The sequence below is a fragment of the Dasypus novemcinctus genome, chromosome 20 (genome assembly GCF_030445035.2).
Source record: "Dasypus novemcinctus isolate mDasNov1 chromosome 20, mDasNov1.1.hap2, whole genome shotgun sequence".
NCBI lineage: Eukaryota > Metazoa > Chordata > Mammalia > Cingulata > Dasypodidae > Dasypus > Dasypus novemcinctus.
In genome coordinates, this window is record NC_080692.1 from 41,220,168 (window position 1) to 41,244,653 (window position 24,486).

Here is a 24,486-nt window from a genome sequence, read left to right on the forward strand (position 1 = left end):
TAGGAGGTACTAGGAATTGAACCCTGGACCTCGCACATTGCAAGCATTCAACATCCACTCCCCAAGAACTTTTCCTTTTTTTGTTTTTTTTAAGGTTTATTTTATTTATTTTCTTATTTCTCCTTATGCCCTCATTGTTTTACACTTGTGGTGTCTGTTCATCTTCCTTGTGTCTGTAGGAGGTACCAGGAACCGAACCTGGGACCTCCAACATGGGAAGGAGGTGCCTAATTGTTGAGCCACCTCCACTCTTTTAAACTTTTCCTTTTTGATTTGGAGAAACAGTCCAGTGGAAGATGGAAAAAGATTATGAGTAGTTAACTCATCAAGCAGAAAACTCAAATCATTAACAGGTGTTGAAAAGTTCTAGATTTTCATTATAACCCTTTCAGTTTTGCAAAAGGGAAATGTTACGTAGTAGAGCCTTTTGAGGCCTTGGGAGTGCACAGTCTCTAGGTATTAGACTTTGAAACCATGTTTCTGTCTCCTGTGAGGACTTTATAGCCTATTCATGAAATATTAATTATATTTCTAATGTCTAGTTACCAAAACTGGTTTTTAGCAAAAACAAAAACCCTAGGTATTGTGGCCATTTTTAAATTTCATTCCCTATTTATGAAGTTTTTTATTGATTTTTTTTAATTGCATTCATTGTTATCCAAAGTATTGTATCAGTAAGAATCATAGAGTTCTATTAGAATCTAACAGAAAATTAGTATGATCTTAGTTCTCCTTTAATTGGGGTATTTAACCTAAGGACATGATATAGTTATTAAAAGTAAGAAACCAAATATAACTTAGAATAGAATAAAAATGACACTGATAAATTTGGATTCCAAAACTGAAAATTTGTCCTGTAGGTGCATTTATTTAACTCTTTATCAGTAAAACTTCTTAAAACATATTTTCTTGGCTTTTTTCTTTTTTAGCATTTCCCTTTAATTCTAGAACATAGGAAGCTAGTGTACTTTCATTTCTTTTTTTTTTTAATTTTTCTTTCTATCTAATTTGAGGTTTGTGAGTTTTTTGTGTTTTGTTTTTTGTTACCCATTTTTAGTACCTTCTGATCAATATGTCTTTCTGAGATCATAAATAATACAAGGCAAAGTTAGCTTAAGAATTGATCCTTGAATTAGCCATTGAAAATATATCAAATATTACATTTAGGTCTGGAAAATTAATTTTTTCTCATCTTTGTCTTTTTGCCATTGAAGTTGCAAAGTTGGAAGACTCACATAGATCATATTAAATATTTCCAAAAGGAACCAAATAGTTCAAGTGGTTGAGTGCCTGCTTCCCTTCTATGAGACCCCACGTTTGTTCCCCAGTACCTCCTAAAAACAAATTTTAAAAACATAATTGTCATTGGGGAGCAAATATAGTTCAGCAGTTGAGCACCTTCGTCTCAGGTGTGAGGTCCTGAGTTCAATCCCCGGTACCTCCTGAAAAACAGAAAGAAAATTTTTTTTCAAAACTCAATCCACTACAATTAGAATTGTTTGTTTGTTTTTTTAATATATTTAATTAGTAAAATTCATACCTTTATATAATGATTTTTCCTTTATGTGTTCTTCCCATTTTCACTGATAAGACTGAATCAGCAGGAATTCAGCGAGCACAGATTCAGAAAGAGCTTTGGAGAATTCAAGATGTTGTGGAAGGGCTGACTAAACACAAACAGCAAAGAGGTACAGCAGAAACGGGTAAATTAGCTTTGCATTTTATTCTATACTATTTGACCACTATATTTTACCTAAATAGAATGTCACATATAATTGGGTTTCTTTTGTTATTTTTATGGTTTCTTGACAGTAGAAAGGAGGCACTCTTCTTCATAACACTCAGTTAATACACAAGACAAGTAAAAAGCAAAACCCTCCCAACCTTACCACACAAACATAACCACTATTTTGTGTGTACAATTATAAACCTACACAGTATTTTGGTTTTAAGAATATTCCTCACAACAAAAAATAGCATAATAGACCTATTTTTCCATAACTTCTTTTCCCCCTTAATAATACGATAATAGCTGCTTAAGAACCCATTGTATGGATAATTTTATTTATCCATTTCTGTATTGATGGGCATGTGTTTCTAGGGTTTTTTTGCTGTCAGAAGCTACACTTGAATGAACACACACATGCTCATACTTAATGGATTCCAAGAAGGGAATTTGCTAACATGCATTTTCCATTTTGATAGGTACAGCCAAATTGCTCTCCTAAGAGATTATATCAAATTACACTTACACCAGTAATGTTTGAGAAAACCCATTTCCCCATTTTCTTGTTAAACTGGATATTTTATTTTGTAATGTAAATGGCTTCACATTCTGAAAACATTAACAAGCGAGGGTTTAGAAACTGAAGGCTTCACTTAAAATAAGTGAAATGAAATTATTCTCTTTAATTTGTAGATTTAAAGAAATGTGTTTAGTACAAGTAGTTATATTTTTATACTTTTTTAATAGGTATGGCAGGATCAAAACCTGTCTCAACAGTTAAGTACAAAAATGAGGTAAGTTTGAATTGTTTTTCTAACTGTAAATTAATGATTTTTAATGTTTAAGACATGACTTAATGTTTAAAACATGACTTAGAAGAAATTGTTTTCTCTAATCTTACAACAAAAAAATCTTTTCAAAAAATATATTCTTATTTAAGAGTTACCTTAATTATGAAATTTCATTGGTTCAGTAATTTGGTAATTGTAAACCTGATTTTTCTTTTGTTTTCTTAATGCCAAAGGAATTGAATCACCACTTTTCTTCTGTGTTAAAACTTTAATATTGTTGTTCTTTTTAAAATCTAAGTAATTTGAATATTGTATCATTGTTTCTTATGCCTCGTAAATTTTGTAGATTGGTTGGTAGATAATTCGGCCGTGTGTCATGCATAGCATAAGGAAATCAAAGCTGCAAAGGGATACTGTCAACCTAATTGAAAGAATCTGTGGTCATGAATTTTACATCAAAGTCAAAGAGAAATGCTCTTTTTTCTTAAAAAATGAGGGGGAAAAATAAAATTTTCAAATTAATAATTTCATTTTTAAAATGAAGTATAATAGTTTCATGCAATAATCTGTTTTGATATTGAACTTCTTTGTAAGGCTAATCTGTGTATTATAGAAGGAATTAGATACTACCATATTTAAAACCCAATTATTGGCTATGGTAAATATTTTTTAATTTTACTTTTCAGTATGAGAGTTTTGACTTGACAGTGTCCTTTTAATTGTCTTAAAGTGAATTTAAGTTAATTTACCATTGAAAAATTTAGATACACTTAATTCAATATGCTTATCTAAATAAGGTAACTATTCTACAATCTTTAGGAAGAGGAAGTAGTCCCACCTCGTCCTCCACTTCCTCGGTCCTATGACTTTACAGAGCAGCCTCCCATAATCCCCCCTCTGCCCAGTGATAGCAGCTCCTTGCTCTGTTATAGCAGGGGCCCCGTGCATCTGCCTGAAGAGAAGAAGATTCACCAAGTTCAAGGATATCCAAGAAATGGATCTCACTGTGTAAGTGGCTAGAATAGCCACAGAATAATCAATCAGTCATACATGCCCTCTCATTTTTTAAAATTATTTTATTTTACAATCAAACTTTCTTATTATAACCATGTATTTCTTAGCAAAACCCCACTTTTAGCCAGTGCTTTTTTTTCTTCATGTCTAACTTTATCGTTTGTGTTTTTCCTGTTTTGGTTTTACCATTCTCATTTGTTTGAATATCTTCAGAATTGTGGTTACTTTATTTTTCATGTTGAAGGAGCCATATTTTAAATAAACCATTTAAGATTTTAGAGGCAAAATTATGACTGTATACCAAAAAGAAGTAAGAAAGTACAGGATTGTTCCTAAGAATGATGAGACAGTTGGGGTGGGGGCAGTTCAGTGTGAGAAGACTGGGAGGATGTGGACATTGCTGTTGCTAGGCATTATTACTGAAAATTGGAGCCCAGAACATGGGGGTTAAGCAAATAGATACAATGTCCTAAATTAAATTTTCTTGGCTTGATATAATTATTCTTTACACCTCAGTTATGCTGTGATAAAATGTTCTAATGACTTTCTCCCTAAGAGAAACATTCTTAGTTTTAAACTTTTTTAAAGTTTGACCAGTTAGAAATCTTTCAAAAATCTTTTTTTTTTTTTTCCCTACCTCAATTATGACATATAGCTGACTATGGAGCTTTTTATCTTTAGAGTTTGGTAACTATAGAAGTAAATATTTGTAAAGTTTTTGCAATATTTTTTTTTTGTAATTACTACCTTCCTTTCAAGGGTCCAGATTATAGACTCTACAAGAGTGAACCAGAATTAACAACAGTTGCAGAGGTTGATGAATCTAATGGAGAAGAAAAATCAGAACCTGTTTCAGAGATGGAAACTTCAGTTGTTAAAGGTCAGGTTTTAGGATTGTTTGATCTCCAGTGATTTGCAGACACTTTATCCATAAATTTATTTTATATGTTGTTACAGCCCAATTCCTGAAAGGCATTAGCTGATGAGACCAAAGAGCATGTCTGGTATTTAGTCAGGCTAAGTTTATCAGGACTTACGGGCAGGAGAGAAGCTTTGATGGCAACTAGTCATAGAATGAATGAAGTCAGTGTTCCACAAAGAGTCAGGAAAAATGAGGGATGATAAAAGGGGTGTCAGAACAAGGGCATTCCATAGGATATGGGAACAGAGTTCCTGCCAGGGTCACGTGAAGCATCCTCCTGGGATGTGGTGATGTTGTCACTATGGTCCTACGAAGGACGTTTACTGCTTTGGGAAGATTATCGTTTATGCTGCCATCTCTGCATGGTACCATGTTAACCTTTAACTCACGGCTACGTCACACAGGCGGCCACATGCTGAAGACTTAGGGCCCTGGGTCCCCACATATGTTGACCCAGTAAAGGTACAAGTTCACAATCCCTTGTCTGAAACCTTTAGAATCTGATGAGGTTCTCAATTAAAATTTTCAGGTATTAGAAAGATAGCATGGACCAGAAACCGTAGATAACATGTCCTGTTGACTAGGAATGAGGCAGAATGCCCTTTTAAAACCCATTAGTATTTCTAGAATACTCATTCTAAGTAGACTAAATAGACTATAAAAATCATGTCACTTCAGGTTAACTTTTGCTGAGAAATAAGTTATGCCAAACTTTTTGTTTTGAGTAGCATATATATATGTAAGATAAAATTTCCCATTTTAAATGTACAATTCAGTGGTATTAATTAAATTCACAATGTAGTGCTACCATCACCACTATCCATTATAAAATCCTAAATAGGAACTCTATAAAAATAGCTTAATAGGTAATACTTGCTTAGTAATTCCTCCATTCACCACTCTCCCTGGCTCCTGGTAACCTCTAATCTACTTTCTGTGCCATACCTATAAAAAGTTTGAATTTTCAGAGGGATTTTTTTTCTACTTCAAAATGGTCCATAAGGAATTAAGGGCTTAAGCAAATTTTCACACAATGTCTTTATAATAAATTCCATAAAATAATATAATATGCACTCTGATCTTTTCTTCTTTAAATGCTGGTCATGAGCAAAAAAAGTCAGTGTCAGGAGCGAAAAAGGATTCGATGGAAGACTATTCTACATTTAAAAGATGGTGCCCAATACAGAGCAGTGCTTGAACGTGGAGTAGATCATGGTTGAAAAGAAAGGCTTTGAAATACATTCTTGGGACAATTACAGATATTTGAACTTGTTCTAGATATGAGATAATAGTAGGTGTGATCATGATATTGGGGTTATATAAGAGACTGCATTATGTAAATTCTGAAACTCTTAGAGAAAATGTGCCTGCAATTTAAACTTTAAAATGGTTCCCCAAAGAAAGTGAGAGGTGTGTGTGTGTTTGTGCTGTGTGTGCCATATACAGAGCACATGGATGTATACAGAGATAGAGCAAATATGGCGAAATGTAAAAAGGTTTTCAGAAAAATAGGCTGGTCATAACCCACTGGAATGACTTTATGACCTTTAAACAGTCACAAAGTAAACACTTTTGTGTAAATGTCCATGTATCTTTTTAATTGAAACATTGTTCTATGTCATCTCCTATCAGTTTTTTTTTTTAATTAGAAAAATACTGCAGTTTTGAGAACTTTTTTTTTTAGATTTTTATTTTTTATTTATTTCTACCCAATTGTCTGCTGTCTGTGTCCATTTACTGTGTGTTCTTCTGTGACTGCTTCCATCCTTACCAGTGGCACCGGGAATCTGTTTCTTTTTGTTGCGTCATCTTGTTGTGTCAGATCTCCGTGTGTGTGGTGCCATTCCTGGGCAGGCTGCACTTTCTTTCACGCTGGGTGGCTCTCCTTACGGGGCGCAATCCTTGCGCGTGGGGCTCCCCTATGCGGGGGGCACCCCTGCATGGCATGGCACTCCTTGCACACATCAGCACTGCACATGGGCCAGCTCCACACGGGTCAAGGAGGCCCGGGGTTTGAACCGCAGACCTCCCATGTGGTAGGCAGATGCCCTATCCATTGGGCCAAGTCTGCTTCCCTTGAGAACTTAATATTTATATACCTTTCTAGATCTTATCCAAATTATGTCTTCTTATTGAAAGTCTTCATATAAATGTAAATTAAACAATATGTTCTCGGTCTTTATCATATTGGTGAAGTTTATTATAAATATGCAGGAAAAATTAATCTGCAAACAAAAATAAATTATATTTTTGGTAGTGTGGTAGACTATATACCCTGAACAATCCTCCCACAGAAAGTGATTGCAAATGTGGGTTGAAATATTTTTGAAATGCTTTAACAAATTGGTGAAAGGTAAAACTAGAAAAACTACATGAAGAAGAGCACCAAGAACTTAAGGTAGAGCATTAAAGTCAGGTTTCTCCTGATGACACAACAAAGCTCAGGGTCTAAACCAATTAAGAGTCTGGTAGGATACCCCTCAGACAAAGGGAACACTGATTAATTGGACATCATCGCCAGAATTGGAGAAAATACTGTCAGTACATATATCTGACAAAGATCTTATATCCAGAATATTTAAAGATGAATAATAAAGAGAAACAAGGAGAGAAAAAAATGGCCAAAGTTTTATCAAAATAAGATATACAGGTGGCCAATAAGCACATGAAAAAGTTTCCAACCTTATTAATCATGAAAGAAAACCAAATGAAAAGAATTCACACCTTCTCGAATGGCTAAACTTAAAAAGATTGACAGTATTACGTGTTGATTATGATGTGGAACATTTCTGGTAGTGATATAAAATGGGTAATAGTTTTACAAAATTCTTATGAAATTAAACAAAGAATTATCATACTCCGCAGTTGTTCTCATATCTTTACCTAAGAGAAATAAAAACATAATCCCTTAAAAATATTTATACAAGAATCTTTAGAGTAGCTTTAGTTCATAATGGACAAAAACTAGAACCCATATATTCATCCACGAAAGAATGGGTGAACAGATTGCGGTATTCCATGAAATGATTAAAAAAAGAACTGTTGTTACATAAGCACCATGTATGAATCTCAACGTGTATGAATAGAAAAAAATCTGTACTGTGTGAAAGAAGCCCAACACAAATCGGACATAGTATGTGATTCCCTTACATGAAGTTTGAGAACAGAACAGAAGTATCTCTTGGTGCTGGAAGTTGTAACAATAGTTGCCCATGGGGAAAAGGTGGGATTGACTGGAAGAACATTTTTGGGTGACAGAGATGTTCTTTATCTTGATTAAGATGATTACACAACTATATACACTTATCAAACCTCATCAAATTGTACACTCATGATCTGTGAATTTTAATGTATATCCATTTTACCTCAATAAAAGAAGGGTGGCTGGGAGAAGGAGAGGTCTACAGTATTTCATGTAGATGGAAAGTGATTAGATATGGAAGGTCTGAAACACCAGAAAGGAAGTAGTAAATATGTAGGTAAACCTAAAGAAGCATTGACTGTACTTAACACTAATAAAAGTGAGTTTAAAAGTATAAAAAAAATTTGACACTAATATTTATATCAGGAGGAGGATTATTGGCATTAGCATTCTTTAGGGTTGTGGTGGTGTTTCAGAAGATGGTAATGATCTGGATTAACTATTCATTTATTTTTAAAGATTTATTTATTTCTCTTCTCCCCCGCCTACCCGCCCCATTTGTCTGCGCTCTGTGTCCATCCACTGTGTGTTCTTCTGTGACTGCTTCTATCCTTATCAGCGGCACTGGGAATCTGTGTTTCTTTTTGTTGCGTCATCTTGTTGTGTCAGCTATCTGTGTGTGCGGCGCCATTCCTGTGCAGGCTGCACTTTCTTTCGCGCTGGGCGGCTCTCCTTACGGGGCGCACTCCTTGTGCGTGGGGCTTCCCTACACGAGGGACACCCCTGCATGGCAAGGCAGTCCTTGCGCTCATCAGCACTGCGCATGGGCCAGCTCCACACGGATCAAGGAGGCCCAGGGTTAAACGGTGGACCTCCCATGTGGTAGGACGACGCCCTCACCACTGGGCAAGTCTGCTTCCCTGGATTAACTTTAGACTTCAGTAAATTAAGTATACATACTAGAAGTAGAGTGTAAAGTTTCCAAACTAGTAGGATGACAAATGGAAGAGGGAAAAATAATGCAAAAGAAGAGAAACAAATAGAAAAGATGTGAAGACACAAAACATAAAAGTAAATTGGTGTAGTGGCCATGGTGGCTGCTGGGTGTGGGGAATGGGAGGAAGAGATGAGATGTGAAGGCGCTTTCAGGACTTGGAGTTGTCCTGGGTGGTGCTGCAGGGACAATTACCGGACATTGTAGATCCTCCCATGGCCCACTGGATGGAACGTGGGAGAGTGTGGGCTATGATGTGGACCACTGACCTTGAGGTGCAGCGATGCTCACCAAATGCAGTGGATGTGTCATGATGATGGGGGAGAGTTTTGCTGTGGGGGGAGTGCTGGGGTAGGGGGGTGGGGGATGCGTGGGGACCTCATATTTTTTTGAAAGTAATATTTTTTAAAAATGAATTAAAAAAAGTAAATTGGTGTAAATAAATCAGTAATTATTAATACAACAAATCTAATGGAACTAAATGCTTTGCTTAAAAGGAAAAATCAGACTGGATTAAAAGACAAATACAGCTCTATCGTGTTTACAAAAACTTCTAAAACTTAAATACTAAAAAATTGCAGCTACGTTGAGTGAAAACATTAAGTTGTAGAAAGATACATATTATATGATTCCATTTACATATAGGTTAAAAACGTGCAAAGCTAAATATGTGTTTTGAGAATTAAGTATTACAAAACTATAAAGAAAAGCGAGAAGAAGACACACACACACACAGTTATTACCTGTAAAGGGAGAGGGGAGGTGAGGGGATCAGGGAGCCCGAAAAGGGTAGTCAAGGTAGTAATGATATTTCTTAAACTAGACAATGAATATGAGTGAATCCTTTTTCTTCACACTTGTACATATTTTCTTATTCCTTTATATCTGTTTCATGTAATAAAAACAGTAAAGAAAGAAGTAAACCATTTTTCATTTACCAAATGAAAAATTGTAGGTGGTAAGTGAAGATTCAAGTAGTATGAAAGTTAAGAAAGAGGAGAAATGTAGCCATAAGTTGGGAAAACTTTCAAAGCAGAGGTTCACACCCTGTCACCCACGGCCGGATCTTTGTTCTTGTTGTTGGATTCGTAATACACGGTCGGGATATGAGGTTCACGGAGTGGTCAGCACCTGAGCAGGCACTTCACCAGTCATTCCCATAGCAGATAAGCATGTGGGAAGGAGCGCCGTCGTTGCCCTGGGGGAAGTGCTAATTCCTGCCTCCTGGGTGGCCCAAGTTAAGACTGGCCATACCTTGCTGAATTGTCTAAGTGTTCTGGTGTGTCAGTTGTTTTGCTTGTTTGTATCATAATTATCATGGTCTTTCCTCTTTTCTAAATTTTAGACCTTCCTGTTCTGGAGCTGGTAGCTCCACAGTAGTGTTAGGAAACAGGTGGAGTAATGGACTTGGTCATTCTGTTCCTGGCTTTCAGGGGAATGGTTCTAAATTTTTCCCATTGAACATAGGGCTGGCTTTGATTTTGAGTGTCTACATTTTATCATATTAATGGGATGTATCCGTTTATTCTCGTTTTTACTGTTTTCTTTTTCATGAAAGGATATTGAATTTTATTAAATGCCTTTTCAAATGGTAATTGATCTACTGATATTAAACCATTCATTTGCATTCCTGTCATAAACTTCACTACGTCATAGTATATTTTTTGCTTCAGTCTGCTGCTGTATTCTATTGGATAATGATTAATTTTGGATTTGAACAGTGTATCAGTTTGGCTCTTCCTTTTCTCATATGTACAGCTCTCTAATAAACATGCTCAGACAACCTAATTAAGCTGCATATTATTTGTTTTTTGGAGGAAAAAAAATACTACACGCATACCTCAGAAATACTGCAGGTTTAGTTCCGCAATAAAATGAATATTGTTATAAAGCAAGTTGCACGAAATTTTGGTTTCCCAGTGCATATAAAAATTGTACCATACTGTGATCTGTTAAGTGTACAATAGTATTATGTTGAGTAAAAAAAAATGTACACACTTAATTTAAAAATACTTTTATAGCTAAAATATGCTCTCCATCACCTGAGCCTTCGGGACTAGTAATCTTCTTGCCAGGAGAGGGTCTTGCTCCATGTTGATGGCTGCTGGCTGCCTGGGGAGGTGGTCGCTGAAGGTTGGCGTGGCTGTGGCAATTTCCTAAAATAAAACAGTGAAGTCTCATGTTGATACAATCTTTATTTCACAAAAGATTTCTCTGTAGCATGCGACGTTGTTTGATAGCATTTTACCCACCATAGAACTTACTTCAAAATTGGAGTTGATCTCTCAAAACCTGCCACTGCCTTATCAACTAAGTTGATGTGATAGTCTGAATCCTTTATCTTTTTTTTTTTTAAGGTATGCTTTTATTTATTTCTCTCCCCTTCCCTCCCCTGTTGTCTGATCTCTTTGTCCATTCGCTGTGTGCTTGCATCATCTGGTGGCACTGGGAAACAGTCTCCTTTTTTCTGTTGCGTCATCTTGCTGCGTCAGCTCTCTGTGTGTGCGGTGCCACTCCTGGGCAGGCCGCGCTTTTTTCACACAGGGTGGCTCTACTTACAGGGCTTACTCCTCGCGTCGTGCACCCCTATGCGGGGGTGCCCCTGCATGGGCCAGCTCACCACACAGGTCAGGAGGCCCTGGGAATCGAACCCTGGACCCTCCATATGGTAGACAGACACTCTATCAGTTGAGCCATGTCCGCTTCCCCTTTGGTATCATTTTAACAATGTTCACAGCATCTTCATTGGGAATAGATTCCATCTCAAGAAACCACTTTCTTTGCTCATTCCTAAGAAGCAAGTCCTCATCCAAGTTTTATCATGAGATTGCAGCAATTCAGTCACATCTTCAGACTCCACTTCTCTTTTTTTCTTTTTTTTTTTTTAAGTTTTTTTTTTCTTTTAATTAATTTTTCTCCCCTACCCTCCTCCTCCCCAGTTGTCTGCTCTCTGTGCCCATTTGCTGTGTGTTCTTCTGTGTCCACTTGCATTCTTGTCAGCAGCACGGGAATCTGTGTCTCTTTTTATTGCGTCATCTTGCTGCATCAGCTCTCCGTGTGTGCAGCGCCATTTCGCACAGGTGGCTCTCCTTATGGGGCGCACTCCTTACGCGTGGGGCTCCCCTACACGGAGGACACCCCTGCATGGTATAGCATTCCTTGCGCGCATCAGCACTGTGCTTGGGCCAGGTAACCACGTGGGTCAGGGGGCCTGGGTTTGGCCCTGGACATTCCATATGGGAGGTGGATGCTCTGTCAGTTGAGCCACATCTACTTCCCCAGGCTCTACTTCTAATTCTAGCTCTCTTGCTGTTTCTGCCACATCTACAGTTACTTCCTCCACTGAAGTCTTGAACCTCTCTCACAGTCATCTGTGAAAGGTGGAATCAACTTCTTCCAAACTCCTATCGGTGCAGGCATTTTCACTTCTTCCCAAGAATCACAGGTGTTCTTAGTAGCATCTAGAATAGTGAATCCTTTCCAGGTTTTCAGTTTACTTTGCCCTAACCCATCAAAAGAATCACTGTGGCAGCAATAATCCTACCATATGCATTTCTTAATTAAAAACACTTAAAAGTCAAAATGACTGCTTGCTCCATAGGCTGCAGAATAGATGTTGTATTAGCAGCCATGAAAACATCTCATACACCCCCATCAGAGCTCTTGGGTGACAAGGTGCATTGTCAGTGAGTAGTCCTTTCGAGAGGAAACTCTTTCTGAGCAGTAGGTCTCAACAGTGGGCTTAAAATATTCAGCAAACCATGTTGTAGAGAGATGTGCTGTCATCCGGGCTTTGTTGTTCAATATATAGAGTACAAGCAGAGTAGATTTAGTGTAGTTCTTAAGGACCTAGGATTTTCAGAGTGAAAAATGAGCAGTGGCTTCAACTTAAGAGTCACCAGCTGCATTATCCCCTAACAAGGGAGCCAGCCTGTCCTTTGCAGCTGTGAATTCAGGCACTGGCGTCTCTATAGCTATGGAAGTCCTAGATGGCATCTTCTTCCATGAGAAGGCTGTTCATCTACACTGAAAACATGTTGTGTAATGGAACCACCTTCATCAGTTAACGTAGCTAGAGCTTCTGGATAACTTGCTGCAGCTTCTACATCAGCACTTGCTGCTTTACGTTCCTTTTTTTTTTTTTTCTTTTTCTTTTTTTCTCTCCCCTTCCCCTCTCCCGTTGTCTGCTCTCTGTCCATTCCCTATGTGTGCTTCTGCATCTGCCTGCATTATTCGGCGGCACTGGGAAACCGTGTCTCTTTTTTGTCGCATCATCTTGCTGCGTCAGCTCCCCATGTGTGCAGCACCACTCCTGGGCAGGCTGTGCTTTTATCACATGGGGCAGCTCTCCTTGCGGGGCACACTCTTTGCGCGTGGGGCACCCCTACACAGGGGCACCCGTGCGTGGCACGGCACTCCTTGCACATGGCGGTACTGCATGTGGGCCAGCTCCACATGTGTCAGGAGGCCCTGGAGATTGAACCCTACACCCTCCATATAGTAGACAGACACACTTACCAGTTGAGCCACATCCACTTCCCTTTACCTTACATTTTGATATTACGGAGACAACTTCTTACCCTAAAACTCATGCTAGTTTCAGCTTTTCTTCTGCAGTTTCCTCACCTGTCAGCTCTGATAGCATTGAAGAGAGTTAGGGCCTTGCTCTGGATTAGGCACTAGTTTAAGGTTTCCTCTTCTCCCCGGACCACTGAAACTTTCTTCATAGCAGCAGTAGGGCTGCCTCGGCCTGTCTCGGCCTTGGACATGCCTTCCTCACTAAGCTTAGTTGTTTCTAGCTTGTGGTTTTAAGTGAGAAAGTCTTCCTTTCAGTTGAACACTCGGAAGCCACTGTACTGTTATTAACTGGCCTGATTTCAATAATGTGTAGCAGGGAATCGGGAGGCCTGAGGAGAGGGAGGGAGGCAGGAAGAGCCTGTCGGTGGAGCCCGCAGATCACACACATTTATTGACCAGCTCGCCCGTCTCATATGGCCTCCGTTGTGGTGCCCTGGAACAATTACTACAGTAAAATCAGAGCTCACTGGCCATACCATACAGAAATGCTAATAGTCAAGAAGTTTGAAAGATTACGAGAATTACCAAAATAACACCAGGCATGCAGTGAGCACGTGCCCTTGGAGAGATGGCACCAGACACTTGCACCTCCCGGCGTTGCCACAAGCCTTCAACTTATTTAAAAAAAAAAAAAAAGGAACATCTGCAAAGCTCAAGAGAGCAAAAGCACAATAAAAGAAGGTATTCCTATGCTGTTGTTTTTCTGCTTTGATATTTGGAAAACTCCTGCTCTTTATTGATATAATTTTTAATGAGTCCAAAAAGAGTGATGCTTTAAAAAAAAAAAAACGAAGCCATTGAGATTTTAATAATTTGTTCTTTTGCAGTATCCTCAGTGGAAGACACTGGGTATAAGATAGTACTATATATGAGTACTATATAAGATTGCTATGGTATGCAGTTCTTAGTAAGTTCTTTCAAATTTAGAAATTACTTGGTCTGCATATATTTTGTGTTAACTTGCTGTTGTTTTTTATTGTTGTTGTGTTAATGGCTTATCTGTTTATCATTATTTGTTAGTTTGTTTTCTAATTATAAAATTACAAAAGAGAAAATCCTGATGATGACCTGTAGTTAACTATTTCTAACATTGTCGGTGGCTTCTATCAGTGGTTGAGAGAGACTGAATGGAAATCAAGCTCTAGGCAAATCACTTACCCTTTCCGGGCTGTCCTTTTCTTGACCTGTAGTAAGTGAGAGAATTGGACTAAGGTCCTTCTAACTCAGAAAATGTTGGGCTCGCTTGAAGAAGCAGCAGAGCAGCAGTGGAGGGAAGGCTGCCCGGAGCACATGGACTGAGGAAGGAAATGAACTTAAAAGTACTGGACTGTACTTTTTTCACAGAGTTGCTGTGAGAATATATGATCTATAGTATTACTGAATTGAAAAAAATGCTAATTCAGAAATAGTCTTTTTTGTTTTTTTTAGATTTATTTATTTCTTTAATTCCCTCCCCCTCCCCCAGTTGTCTGGTCTGTTCTCTGTGTCTGTTTGCTGCGTCTTGTTTCTTTGTCCGCTTCTGTTGTCGTCAGCGGCATGGGAAGTGTGGGCGGCGCCATTCCTGGGCAGGCTGCACTTTTTTTCGCACTGGGCGGCTCTCCTTACGGGGTGCACTCCTTGCGCGTGGGGCTCCCCTGCGCGTGGGGCTCCCCTACGCGGGGGACACCCCTGCGTGGCAGGGCACTCCTTGCGCGCATCAGCACTGCGCATGAGCCAGCTGCACACGGGTCAAGGAGGCCCGGGGCTTGAATTGCGGACCTCCCATGTGGTAGACGGACGCCCTAACCACTGGGCCAAGTCCGTTTCCCAGAAATAGTCTTGTTAAAATGGTGATGCAGACAGATGTGCCAGTGCCACAAAGGGAACAAATTTATAATTATATTCCTATGTTAACTGATAACATCAGTTAATCTGTAGAACTGTATTTCTAATATAGCCTTAAGTTTCTCTGGTGATATCATAGCTGACTTATTATTAGGTATAATTACTAATGAAAGGCTACTACATTTTTCCTGGCATTCTTCAGTTCATTAATTTGCCTTCTGGCTAAAAATCTTAGAAATTGATTATGTCAAAAGAAAGTGGTGTTCTATGAAGAGGACATTTTGTATACCTTCTGCTGTTTTACTTTTCAGGTTCCCACTTTCCTGTTGGCGTGGTCCCTCCAAGAACAAAATCCCCAACACCTGAATCCTCGACAATAGCCTCATACGTAACCTTAAGAAAAACTAAGAAGATGATGGATCCAAGAATGGTATTCAACTGCATTTTTTTTTTAATCTATTTCTCCCCCCTCACCGCCACCCCCCACTGCCCAGTTGTCTGCTCTCTATGTTCATTTGCTGTGTGTTCTTCTGTGTCCACTTGCATTCTTGTCAGTAGCACCGGGAATTTATTTCTCTTTTCGTTATGTCATCTTGCTGCGTCAGCTCTCCGTGTGTGCGGCCTCACTCCTGGGCAGGTTGCACCCTTTTCACGTGGGGCAGCTCTCCTTGCAGGGCGCACTCCTTGTGCGTGGGGCTCCCCTACATGGGAGACACCCCTGCGTGGCATGGCACTCTTGCACGCATCGCTCTGCACTTAGGCCAGCTCACCAGACGGTCAGGGGGCCCTGGGTTTGAACCCTGGACCTGCCATGTGGTAGGCAGACACTCTATCCATTGAGCCAAATCCGCTTCCCTAATCTAGGTTTCTTTTGACCAGCTGGAAGTTGGGGCTTTAGTCCATGGTATGTGGATTCTCTTCTCTTTTAGCTGTACTATATTACATCCCTTTAAACCTCTAAAAATGTCCCTAATGAGGCTGAGAGAGAGTGTCCTATAGCTACTCAAAAGTTAATGGAGGGAAGCGACTGTGGCTCAATCAGTTGGGCTCCCGTCTACCATATGGGAGGCCGTGGGCTTGCGTCTCGGGGCCTCCTTGTGAAGGCAGGCTCGCCCGCATACTGCGGAGAGCCACCCAGCCCACAGGCGCCGCGGAGAGCCAACTCAGCAAGGTGATGCAACAGAAAAAAGAGTGGGAGACAAGCAAAAAAAAAAACACAAAGAGCACGCAGTGAATGGACACAGAGAGCAGACAGCAAGCAAGCCACGAGAGGGGAGGGGAAATAAATAAAATATAGACGCAGGAGAACACAGCGAATGGACAGAGCAGACAGCACACAAAAGCCACAAGGGATGGGGGGGAGGGGTAAAATGAAAAGAATAAAAGTTAATGGATTTCCTAGCTAGCCTGGGATTGCAGGGCCTCCAGCTGTGATAGTTTTGGAGTTTGTCAGTCCTCTGGTTACCCTGAGAGATGTGAGTGGGGATTGGGAAATAAATCCTCTATTTCACACCTTCATCTAAAATCCATTTAATTCAAGCTAGCTCTAAACCCGTCCTATCTTGTTCTTCATGGGATGATACTGAGGATACTTCTTTCTACCCAAGTATGGTCTGGGAATTTAGACTGCAGACAACCTTTATTTTTCATTTTTATAAATTCTCTCTTTGGTCAGAGATCATTTTAACCTATAAAATTAAAAACATAATGAGTTTATCATTATTCTTGAAAGATATTAAAGTACAACTAAAAAAAGTATATGCAAAATAAAATCTACAAATTTGTGCTTAAGAAATATAATGTTTTCAGTCAGTAAAAAATTGAAATGAAGACGTATAAAATAGTTATCATGGGGAGGATGGATATAGCTCAAGTAGCCGAGCGCCTGCTTCCCATGTACCAGGTCCTGTGTTCAATCCCTAGTACCTCCTTTTAAAAAAAAAAACATAAGATGAAAATAATGAATAACTATCAGTATTAACATCAGTGGTCATAGTCCTGTAATGCTCTTGTTTTGTTTAGAAAGGTAGGCATTTTTTTTACAGATTGGGAGGGTGTTCTATTTGGAAATTATAATTCTAAAAATAGCAAATCAACATAAGAAGGATGAAAAAATAGTGCATATTGAGACCAAGCAAAAAGGTACTACTTGATTTATATAAGTTCTACAATTATACTTTCCACACTTAAAAATAATAAAATAATTGTCTGCAATATGGTAACGTGAAAAAGCAAGTTGCAGAGTGTTAGCATTTTTACAAAAGCATAGGAAAACTTGGGAACCATATACATTTATCCTTACTAAGAGTAAAGGGAAAAGTGGGCCAACTTCCCAGTCAGTATCTAGAATTTACTTGGTGTGTTTTTATGTTTTTTGATAACATAGATGTGTTTTATTTTGCAAATAAATGGGGTTATCAATTCTGCACATCGCGGCCTTTCCAGTGTCCCCTTTTCCTTTTCGTTTCTACTTGAGCTCGTTAGGGTGTTCACACCGCACAGTAAAAAGTAGTCCCACACCGTAGCTCCTACCCAGCCTGTTTTCAGATTAGAGTAGGGACAGAAAAGGACCTGCGCAGTTAGCCAAGAGACTGATGAGTCAGAGCTATTCACTCCTGCCCTGAGTTCTTTCCAGTCCATGTTGGAGCCCACTAACTCAGACCAGACACAAGGAAGCCTGTGGATTCTTGCCTCCAAATTCTAGACTATGTTTATTCTTTTATATTTCTATTATGTCGAGTAAGCTGACATCTCTGTAGAATAATTCTTGAAATGCTTATCTTGGCTCCTATACTAGTATTGTTTACATCTTTAGAAAGAAAGTGAGAAATAGCATTTTGTCGTTTCATGTGACTAATATTTTTAAACCCTTCAGTTTATATAAAATCAACTGGAAACAAATTTGAAAAACTATCCTAAAGAGCCATATAAATATTTTTTTAAGTTTTGAAACATGACAGTCTGATTTATAAAAAACAACTATTTATATAATTTTATTATCGATCATAAAATATCTTAGGGTTTTCTACTCCTAGTCCTTTCACAGTAAATGAATGATATAAACCATTGTATTTTCATTAAAATAAAATACCTGCAATTTAGAAAGCACCCTTGCGACTTTCACCCTGCTTGAGAAATACATGGCAGAAGCCAACAACTGAAGCTGTTTCAGGCTGCTGGGAAGATGGGCAAGCTCACTCCGGAACTGCCACACTTCCTTCTTTTTTTTTTTTTTTTGAGGTACCAGGGATTGAACCTGGGACCTTGTTATTTGGGAAGCCAGTGCTCAACCACTGAGCCACATCGGCTTCCCTGAGTTGGTTTTGTCATTTGTTTTGCTTGTTGTTTGCTTTTTTCAGGAGGCACAGGGACCCAGGCCCTCCCATGTGGGAGGTGGGAACTCAGTCACTTGCACCACATCCGCTCCCTGCCATACCCCCCCCTTTTTTTTTTAAAGATTTATTTATTTATTTAATTCCCCCCCTCCCCCAGTTGTCTGTTCTCTGTGTCTATTTGCTGCGTCTTGTTTCTTTGCCCGCTTCTGTTGTCGTCAGCAGCACGGGAAGTGTGGGCGGCGCCATTCCTGGGCAGGCTGCTCCCTCCTTCGCGCTGGGCGGCTTTCCTCACGGGCGCACTCCTTGCGCGTGGGGCTCCCCTACGCGGGGGACACCCCTGTGTAGCACGGCACTCCTTGCGCGCATCAGCACTGCGCATGGGCCAGCTCCACACAGGTCAAGGAGGCCCGGGGCTTGAACCGCGGGCCTCCCATGTGGTAGACGGACGCCCTAACCACTGGGCCAAAGTCCGTTTTCCACCCCTTTTTTTTTAATTTTAAACAACAAAATGCTCTCACTAAGTAGCTCCTCCCTCTCTCCCCTATCGGGTCTCCCCTCTTTATCTCTCTTTCCATCATTGACCATGCATCTCCAGTTACCAGTTAAGGGTAAAAGCTTTTGCTTGCTTTCCTGGTTCTATTTAAGTAACATTCAACATCTCCACTTTTGATACTGAAAACAAAATAAATGTATTCTAGAACATGTTTTTATTCCATCATATTTTTCAGAAGTTATTCTGTATTTGTTTATTCATGTTGATTGTTAATTTGAAGGAAAGACCAAGAAGTGCAGTGGAACAGCTCTGTTTGGCTGAAAATACTCGACCTAGAATGACCGTGGAAGAACAAATGGAAAGAATAAGGAGACACCAGCAAGCATGCCTAAGAGAAAAGAAAAAGGGATTAAATGTTATTGGTTCTTCAGACCAGTCACCCTTACAAAGTCCTTCAAGTTTAAGGGATAATACATTCAAGCTTACCCAGGTACATTCATTACTTTTGATCTCATATTGCTTGAGTCACAGAACCAGAGTTACCTGATTTTAGGGTCTAAAAGGCTTACAGGGTGGGTAGTTACTTTACATATTGTTTAATTCTTATAATAATAAGCTAAGACAGCTTAGTAAAATGGAAATAACCCTGGGTTCACTAGAGCAGAGTTAAATTACTGGCTGGATGCCCTTGAACCAATCATGGACACAGTCTCCTTGACTGTAAACCAGGTAATAATATCACCTGCCCTTCCCACCGCACAGAGACACGGAGGAGGCGTAAGATGCACACAAGTCTCCAAGATAGTCCCTGACGCGCCTCCCAAGAAAACGTATGTTACTCTGTGGCCTAATTTAGCATGACCTAACTTGTAGCAGAAGAGAGTTTCTAAGGAAACATTAACACGATTTTACTGATTATTTGTCTTCTGGGTACTTTTCCCGTGAGAACCTAAGTCTACTATCTATCATAGTTCAACTTCAGCCCAGTAAATTGATGTCATTCTGTTTGTTTTATTCATTTTGTTGCCCCTCTTCATAAATAAACCCTGTCTGATTTGTTCCTGTGAGTCCTGTTTTCAACTAGTAGTAGTTGTATCTGAGAGTTTATCTATGACATAAGCCGGATGCAGCAGCTGGACGTGCTTTCCTGTCCTACATGGAAATCTTCCCTTTCCAGCTAACGGTGAATGAAGAGCAGCAGCTGAATAACTACTTTGTAAAATTGTGAAGTGGATGGTTTAAAATGAAGAAATGAGAAAAATGTGTAGAAACTGCTGTGTATGTGTGTGTAATTTTCCTCTCTTGATTTTCATAAAGAAACCTTCTTATGAATGGAGCTCCAGCCCCACAATTGACAAGCACTAGGTGTAAAATATACTTACATGCACAGTATAAATCTAAAAATGTTGTATATCTTTCGGGCAGAATCGAAAGAGAGATGATTTGTTATCAAGTAACATTAAGGAACTGGAGACTGTCACCAGAGAAGATGATGTAAAGCCAAACCATGTGACTCCTGCAGCAGAAATTGTCCGGCTAAAAGAAGCTGAACTTCAAAATACAGATTTCAACAAAGAGGTAGATTATTTTAGGACAGATACCCCAAAGGAATAGATTTTTTAATATTACATCCAAGCAGTAAGGTTGAAAATAAAAGTATTCCTTCATCAGAGTCCATAGAACCAAATGAAATGATAGTTTTCATTTAATTTGTTATATTCAGCCACATCAAAAAAAATGGGTTACTTAGAAATTTAAATATGATTTTTCCATTAAGATAGGAATAAATAATTATAAACCCAGTTAAATAATGTTATACCTCAGTGCAGCTAGATCTGAGCATTATACACCATCCCTTTAGCCAAATGACTTCGTATTAGCCTGGTGTTAGAAAAATGTTAACGTTTTTATTAATATTTTGAATCTAAATTTATTATCAGTAAATATTGGGGAAGGTATAATTTTTAATAAACTTATTTTGGAATCACTTTAGATTTACTAATAAGTATTAAATGTGATAAGAATACTTTGAAAAAGAGAAGTTTTTCTTTTTATTCTACAGTTTAAAAAAACTGAAAATGTTCTTATCGAAACCCTTTTCAAATCTGAGCCAAATGGATTAAGTTCTGAAAAAGTGATAGATAAAGAAAGAAACAAGGAAAAAATGCCTGAAGATGTTCCACTGAGGTAAATTTTTTTGAAAGGATCATTCACAAAAATGTGTAACTGCTTTAAAATGATGCCTTCAGAGTCAGCAGTCTCGAGTCACAGACTCAGGTTAGCTGGTTAGGGGCTATAGGAGCTTGAGCAAGTTATAGAAGCTTCCTAAATTGCAGGTCCTTCACTTAGATATTCTCTTTTCTTTTTTTCTAAGATTTTATTTTTATTTATTTATTCCCTCCACCCACCCCCACTGTTTGTGCTCGCTGTCTGCTCTCTGTGTCCCTTCGCTGTGTATTCTCTGTGTCTGCTTGTCTTCTCTTTAGGAGGCACCGGGAACCAAACCTGGCACCTCCCAGATGGGAGAGAGGCGCTTAATCGTTTGAACCACCCCAGCTCCCTGCTTTGTTGTATCTCTCATTGTCTTTCCTCTTTGTGTCTCCTTGTTGCATCACCTTGTTGCATCAGTTCACCACACCTGTGCATTGCACCAGCTCACTGTCTTGTTCATCTTCTCCAGGAGGCACTGGGGACCAAACCTAGGTCCTCCCATGTGGCAGGCAGAAGCTCAGTCGCTTGAGCCATATCCACTTCCCCGACTTAGATATTCTTATTACCACCATTTTTCTTACCTCACAAATGTGTTCTAAGGATTAAATACAATAATACATGTGAAGTATTTTTGCCTGTGTAGCATACAGGAAGTATTGAATAAATCATACCTTTTTTTAAAATGCCAAAGAGCTCATTAAGCTGTAGCAAAGTAAACAGCTCAGCATTGCACATAAAATGATAGACATTGACCAGAAGTCCAAATTGTTAGATGGAGAAAAATAAAATAAGTAAAAAATAAATAAATAAATTGTTGACTGGCTTTTCCAAAGAATGTGGTGATTTGCTTTGTATTATTTAGCTGTATTTCTTAACTAGCCTTGTTAAGTCTGTATATCCTCAGTCCCACCCTCCATAAAAAATGCATCATGTGGAACAGGGGAATGCTGTGATTTCATGTTATTAGGAATGCCTTTGTCTCTGCAGTAAAGAGCAAGAATGAATTTGAGAAGTATTTGGCAAAGATGATAAAGAAAAATCTCTGCTGAATTGTTATTAATAGGCAGAGCTTAAAACATGTTTAGTATATTAAAAATCCACACAGGGGAGCCAGTGCAGCTCAGTGGTTGAGCACCGGTTTCCCACATACAAGATCCCAGGTTCAATCCCTGGCCACAATACCTACAACAAAAAATTGTCAGCCACCTTGGGAGGATGCTCGGAAATCAACTTCTTATTCTAAGAACTGGTCCATACAGAGAAAGCATCAAGTATTTGTCTTCCCTTTCCTGAGCAAACTCTAATCAAATAGCTCATGAGGAAATTTTCTTTTAGAGGTTTATTCAGTAAGGAATGATAGATTATCGCAAACAGACAACTTGTTGATACATAAAGAGTACATGACATCACCTATAAAGTACACTTGCTGGGAAGCAGACATGGCTGAAGCAGTTGAGCTCCTCCTTACCACATGAAAGTCCCTGGTTCAAATCCCGGTGTCTCCTAAAGCAGACAGCGAGCTGGAGTGACAGGCAAGCACGGCAAGCTGATGCAGCAAGAGACACAAGGAGATAAATAATGAGAGACACAAAAGTCAAACTTTAATCTAGCCTCAAATTCCTATAATTTATAGAAAATATGAGGGATATAATCATAAACTCCAAAATGTGGAAAACTATATAGGACAGATAAACAAGATTCTTTAACAAATTAATGGAAAAGAAAAATGGTACCTTAGAGGAATTGTTTTAGGTTAAAGTCGACTTTCCAACTTGCCTGGCAAGTGCAATGTATAGACCTTTTTTGGATCCTGATTTAGATAAACAACAGAAACATGAGACAGGAAGATTTTATCATTGGTTGGATATTTGGTGATGTGGCATTTGTAATTCCATACTAAAGTATTCATAAATTAAATATCATGTCTGAGATTTGCTTTAAAATAATTTGGGCAGTGGTGGATTTGGGAAGTGGCAAGTTAGGGGTTTATATGAAACAGGATTGGGGAGGTGTGTGTACAGGTTTCATAAATGATTTTTTTTTTTAATTAAAACTTTTCATAAGAGAAAACAGGCACTAATTGCAGGTAAAATGTTAGAAGTCATTAAATACAGATGAACAGTTTTATGTATGGTTGAGAATTTTTATGACAAACATGGAAGAAAAAGCTCGCTACATTGTTTAAAACAAATTTTTAAAATCTTGATCTGTTTTCTTTAGCCCTCAAGATGTGGCCCGGATCTCAAACCATGAGCCAGAAGGCTGCCCGGAGGCAGCCACGAGAGACGGCGCCAGCGGACAGGAAGCAGCTGCCTTTCCTCACGAGCCGGCCCCCGAGGCCTCCAGGGGAAGGCAGGCGGGGGCAGGTAGACCCTTCTCGCCGTTCTCCCCCTGCTCCCTCTGAGCTCCTCCGTCCCTGTGAAGACCCTAGCAAGGCGGCAGCTTAGACCTTGACTGCAGATTCGTCTCCCTTCGCCGTCCCACCGGCGTCTGGTTCAGGAAAAGGGAGGAAAGGGCGACAGCGGCCAGCCAGACCCTCGCAGAGTCTCCTCCGGTTTGGGGATAGGTGCTTTTTCACGGGAACGTCTCTTCCTTTTTTTTTTTTTTTTTTTAGGTACTGGGGGCCAGGACCTCTGGGTGGGAAGCCGGCGCTTAACCACTGAGCCACATCGGCCTCCCTGAGTTGGTTTTTAGTTTGTTTTGCTTGTTGGGTTTTTTTTTGTTTGTTTGTTTGTTTTTTCAGGAAACACCAGGAACCAAACCTGGGACCTCCTGTGTGGGAGGCAGGAGCTCAACTGCTTGAGCCCCATCCACTCCCTTTATTTTTTTATTTTTAATCTTAATACATACTGTAAAGTTTTTCTATGAAGATCCTTCAGTTCTTGGAAGCCACTTTTCTACTTTGGAAACTATGGTGGATTTAATTTCTAAAGTAATAGAAAGGACTAGTTTACTGTAGCTTCTACAATTATCCACATTTGTATTTTTCTTTAATTTGTAAAAATATGAATTGTTCTGTGCTGTTCTTCTTTGAAATTTTGGGGGATCTTTCTAAATCGTTTTTCCTTTTTCTTCTTTTTTTTCCCTTTTATGATTTTTTGGAGGGAGTGGATACACCACCAGTGCATATGTCCAGCTTTGTTTCCTTTAGTCCATAAGCAAAACACCATTCCTAGGAACGAACATACACACACACCCCTACTGCAAAAGAGCAAATACAATGAAATTCAGTTACTCAGAACATCTCAGAAGCCTCTCTCCTCGGGACGAGCATGGAGGTGTGAGAGCGCCTGCTGTACATACAGTAGTAAATGTATGTCATCAGTCCTGTTGTCCTGTGACAGCTACTTAGGACTGCCTTTTCCTCTCCCCTTCACACTTGAAGGCAAAGTGCCCAATTCTCACTTCTTATTCCAATTGTCCCTAGGCACTTTCAGTTACTGGTTAGAGCAGGTT

The 24,486-nt window shown here is 39.3% G+C and overlaps 1 protein-coding gene across 17 annotated transcripts in view; it reads left to right on the plus strand.

The window, feature by feature from the left end:
- The window catches only part of PLEKHA5 (pleckstrin homology domain containing A5), a 250,461-nt gene that overhangs the window by 222,031 nt on the left and 3,944 nt on the right, over positions 1-24,486 (plus strand). For 9 of the 17 annotated variants that reach the window (XM_058282854.1, XM_058282857.1, XM_071210199.1 and 6 more), the window contains 9 exons: positions 1,592-1,703; positions 2,474-2,520; positions 3,337-3,525; positions 4,291-4,411; positions 15,303-15,421; positions 19,100-19,309; positions 20,245-20,397; positions 20,882-21,006; positions 23,251-23,396. In XM_058282854.1, the coding sequence (XP_058138837.1) occupies positions 1,592-1,703; positions 2,474-2,520; positions 3,337-3,525; positions 4,291-4,411; positions 15,303-15,421; positions 19,100-19,309; positions 20,245-20,397; positions 20,882-21,006; positions 23,251-23,396 (1,222 nt within the window). The remainder of the gene's footprint in view (positions 1-1,591; positions 1,704-2,473; positions 2,521-3,336; positions 3,526-4,290; positions 4,412-15,302; positions 15,422-19,099; positions 19,310-20,244; positions 20,398-20,881; positions 21,007-23,250; positions 23,397-24,486) is intronic. The other 8 variants (XM_071210200.1, XM_058282863.2, XM_058282865.2 and 5 more) reach the window with 3 other exon arrangements.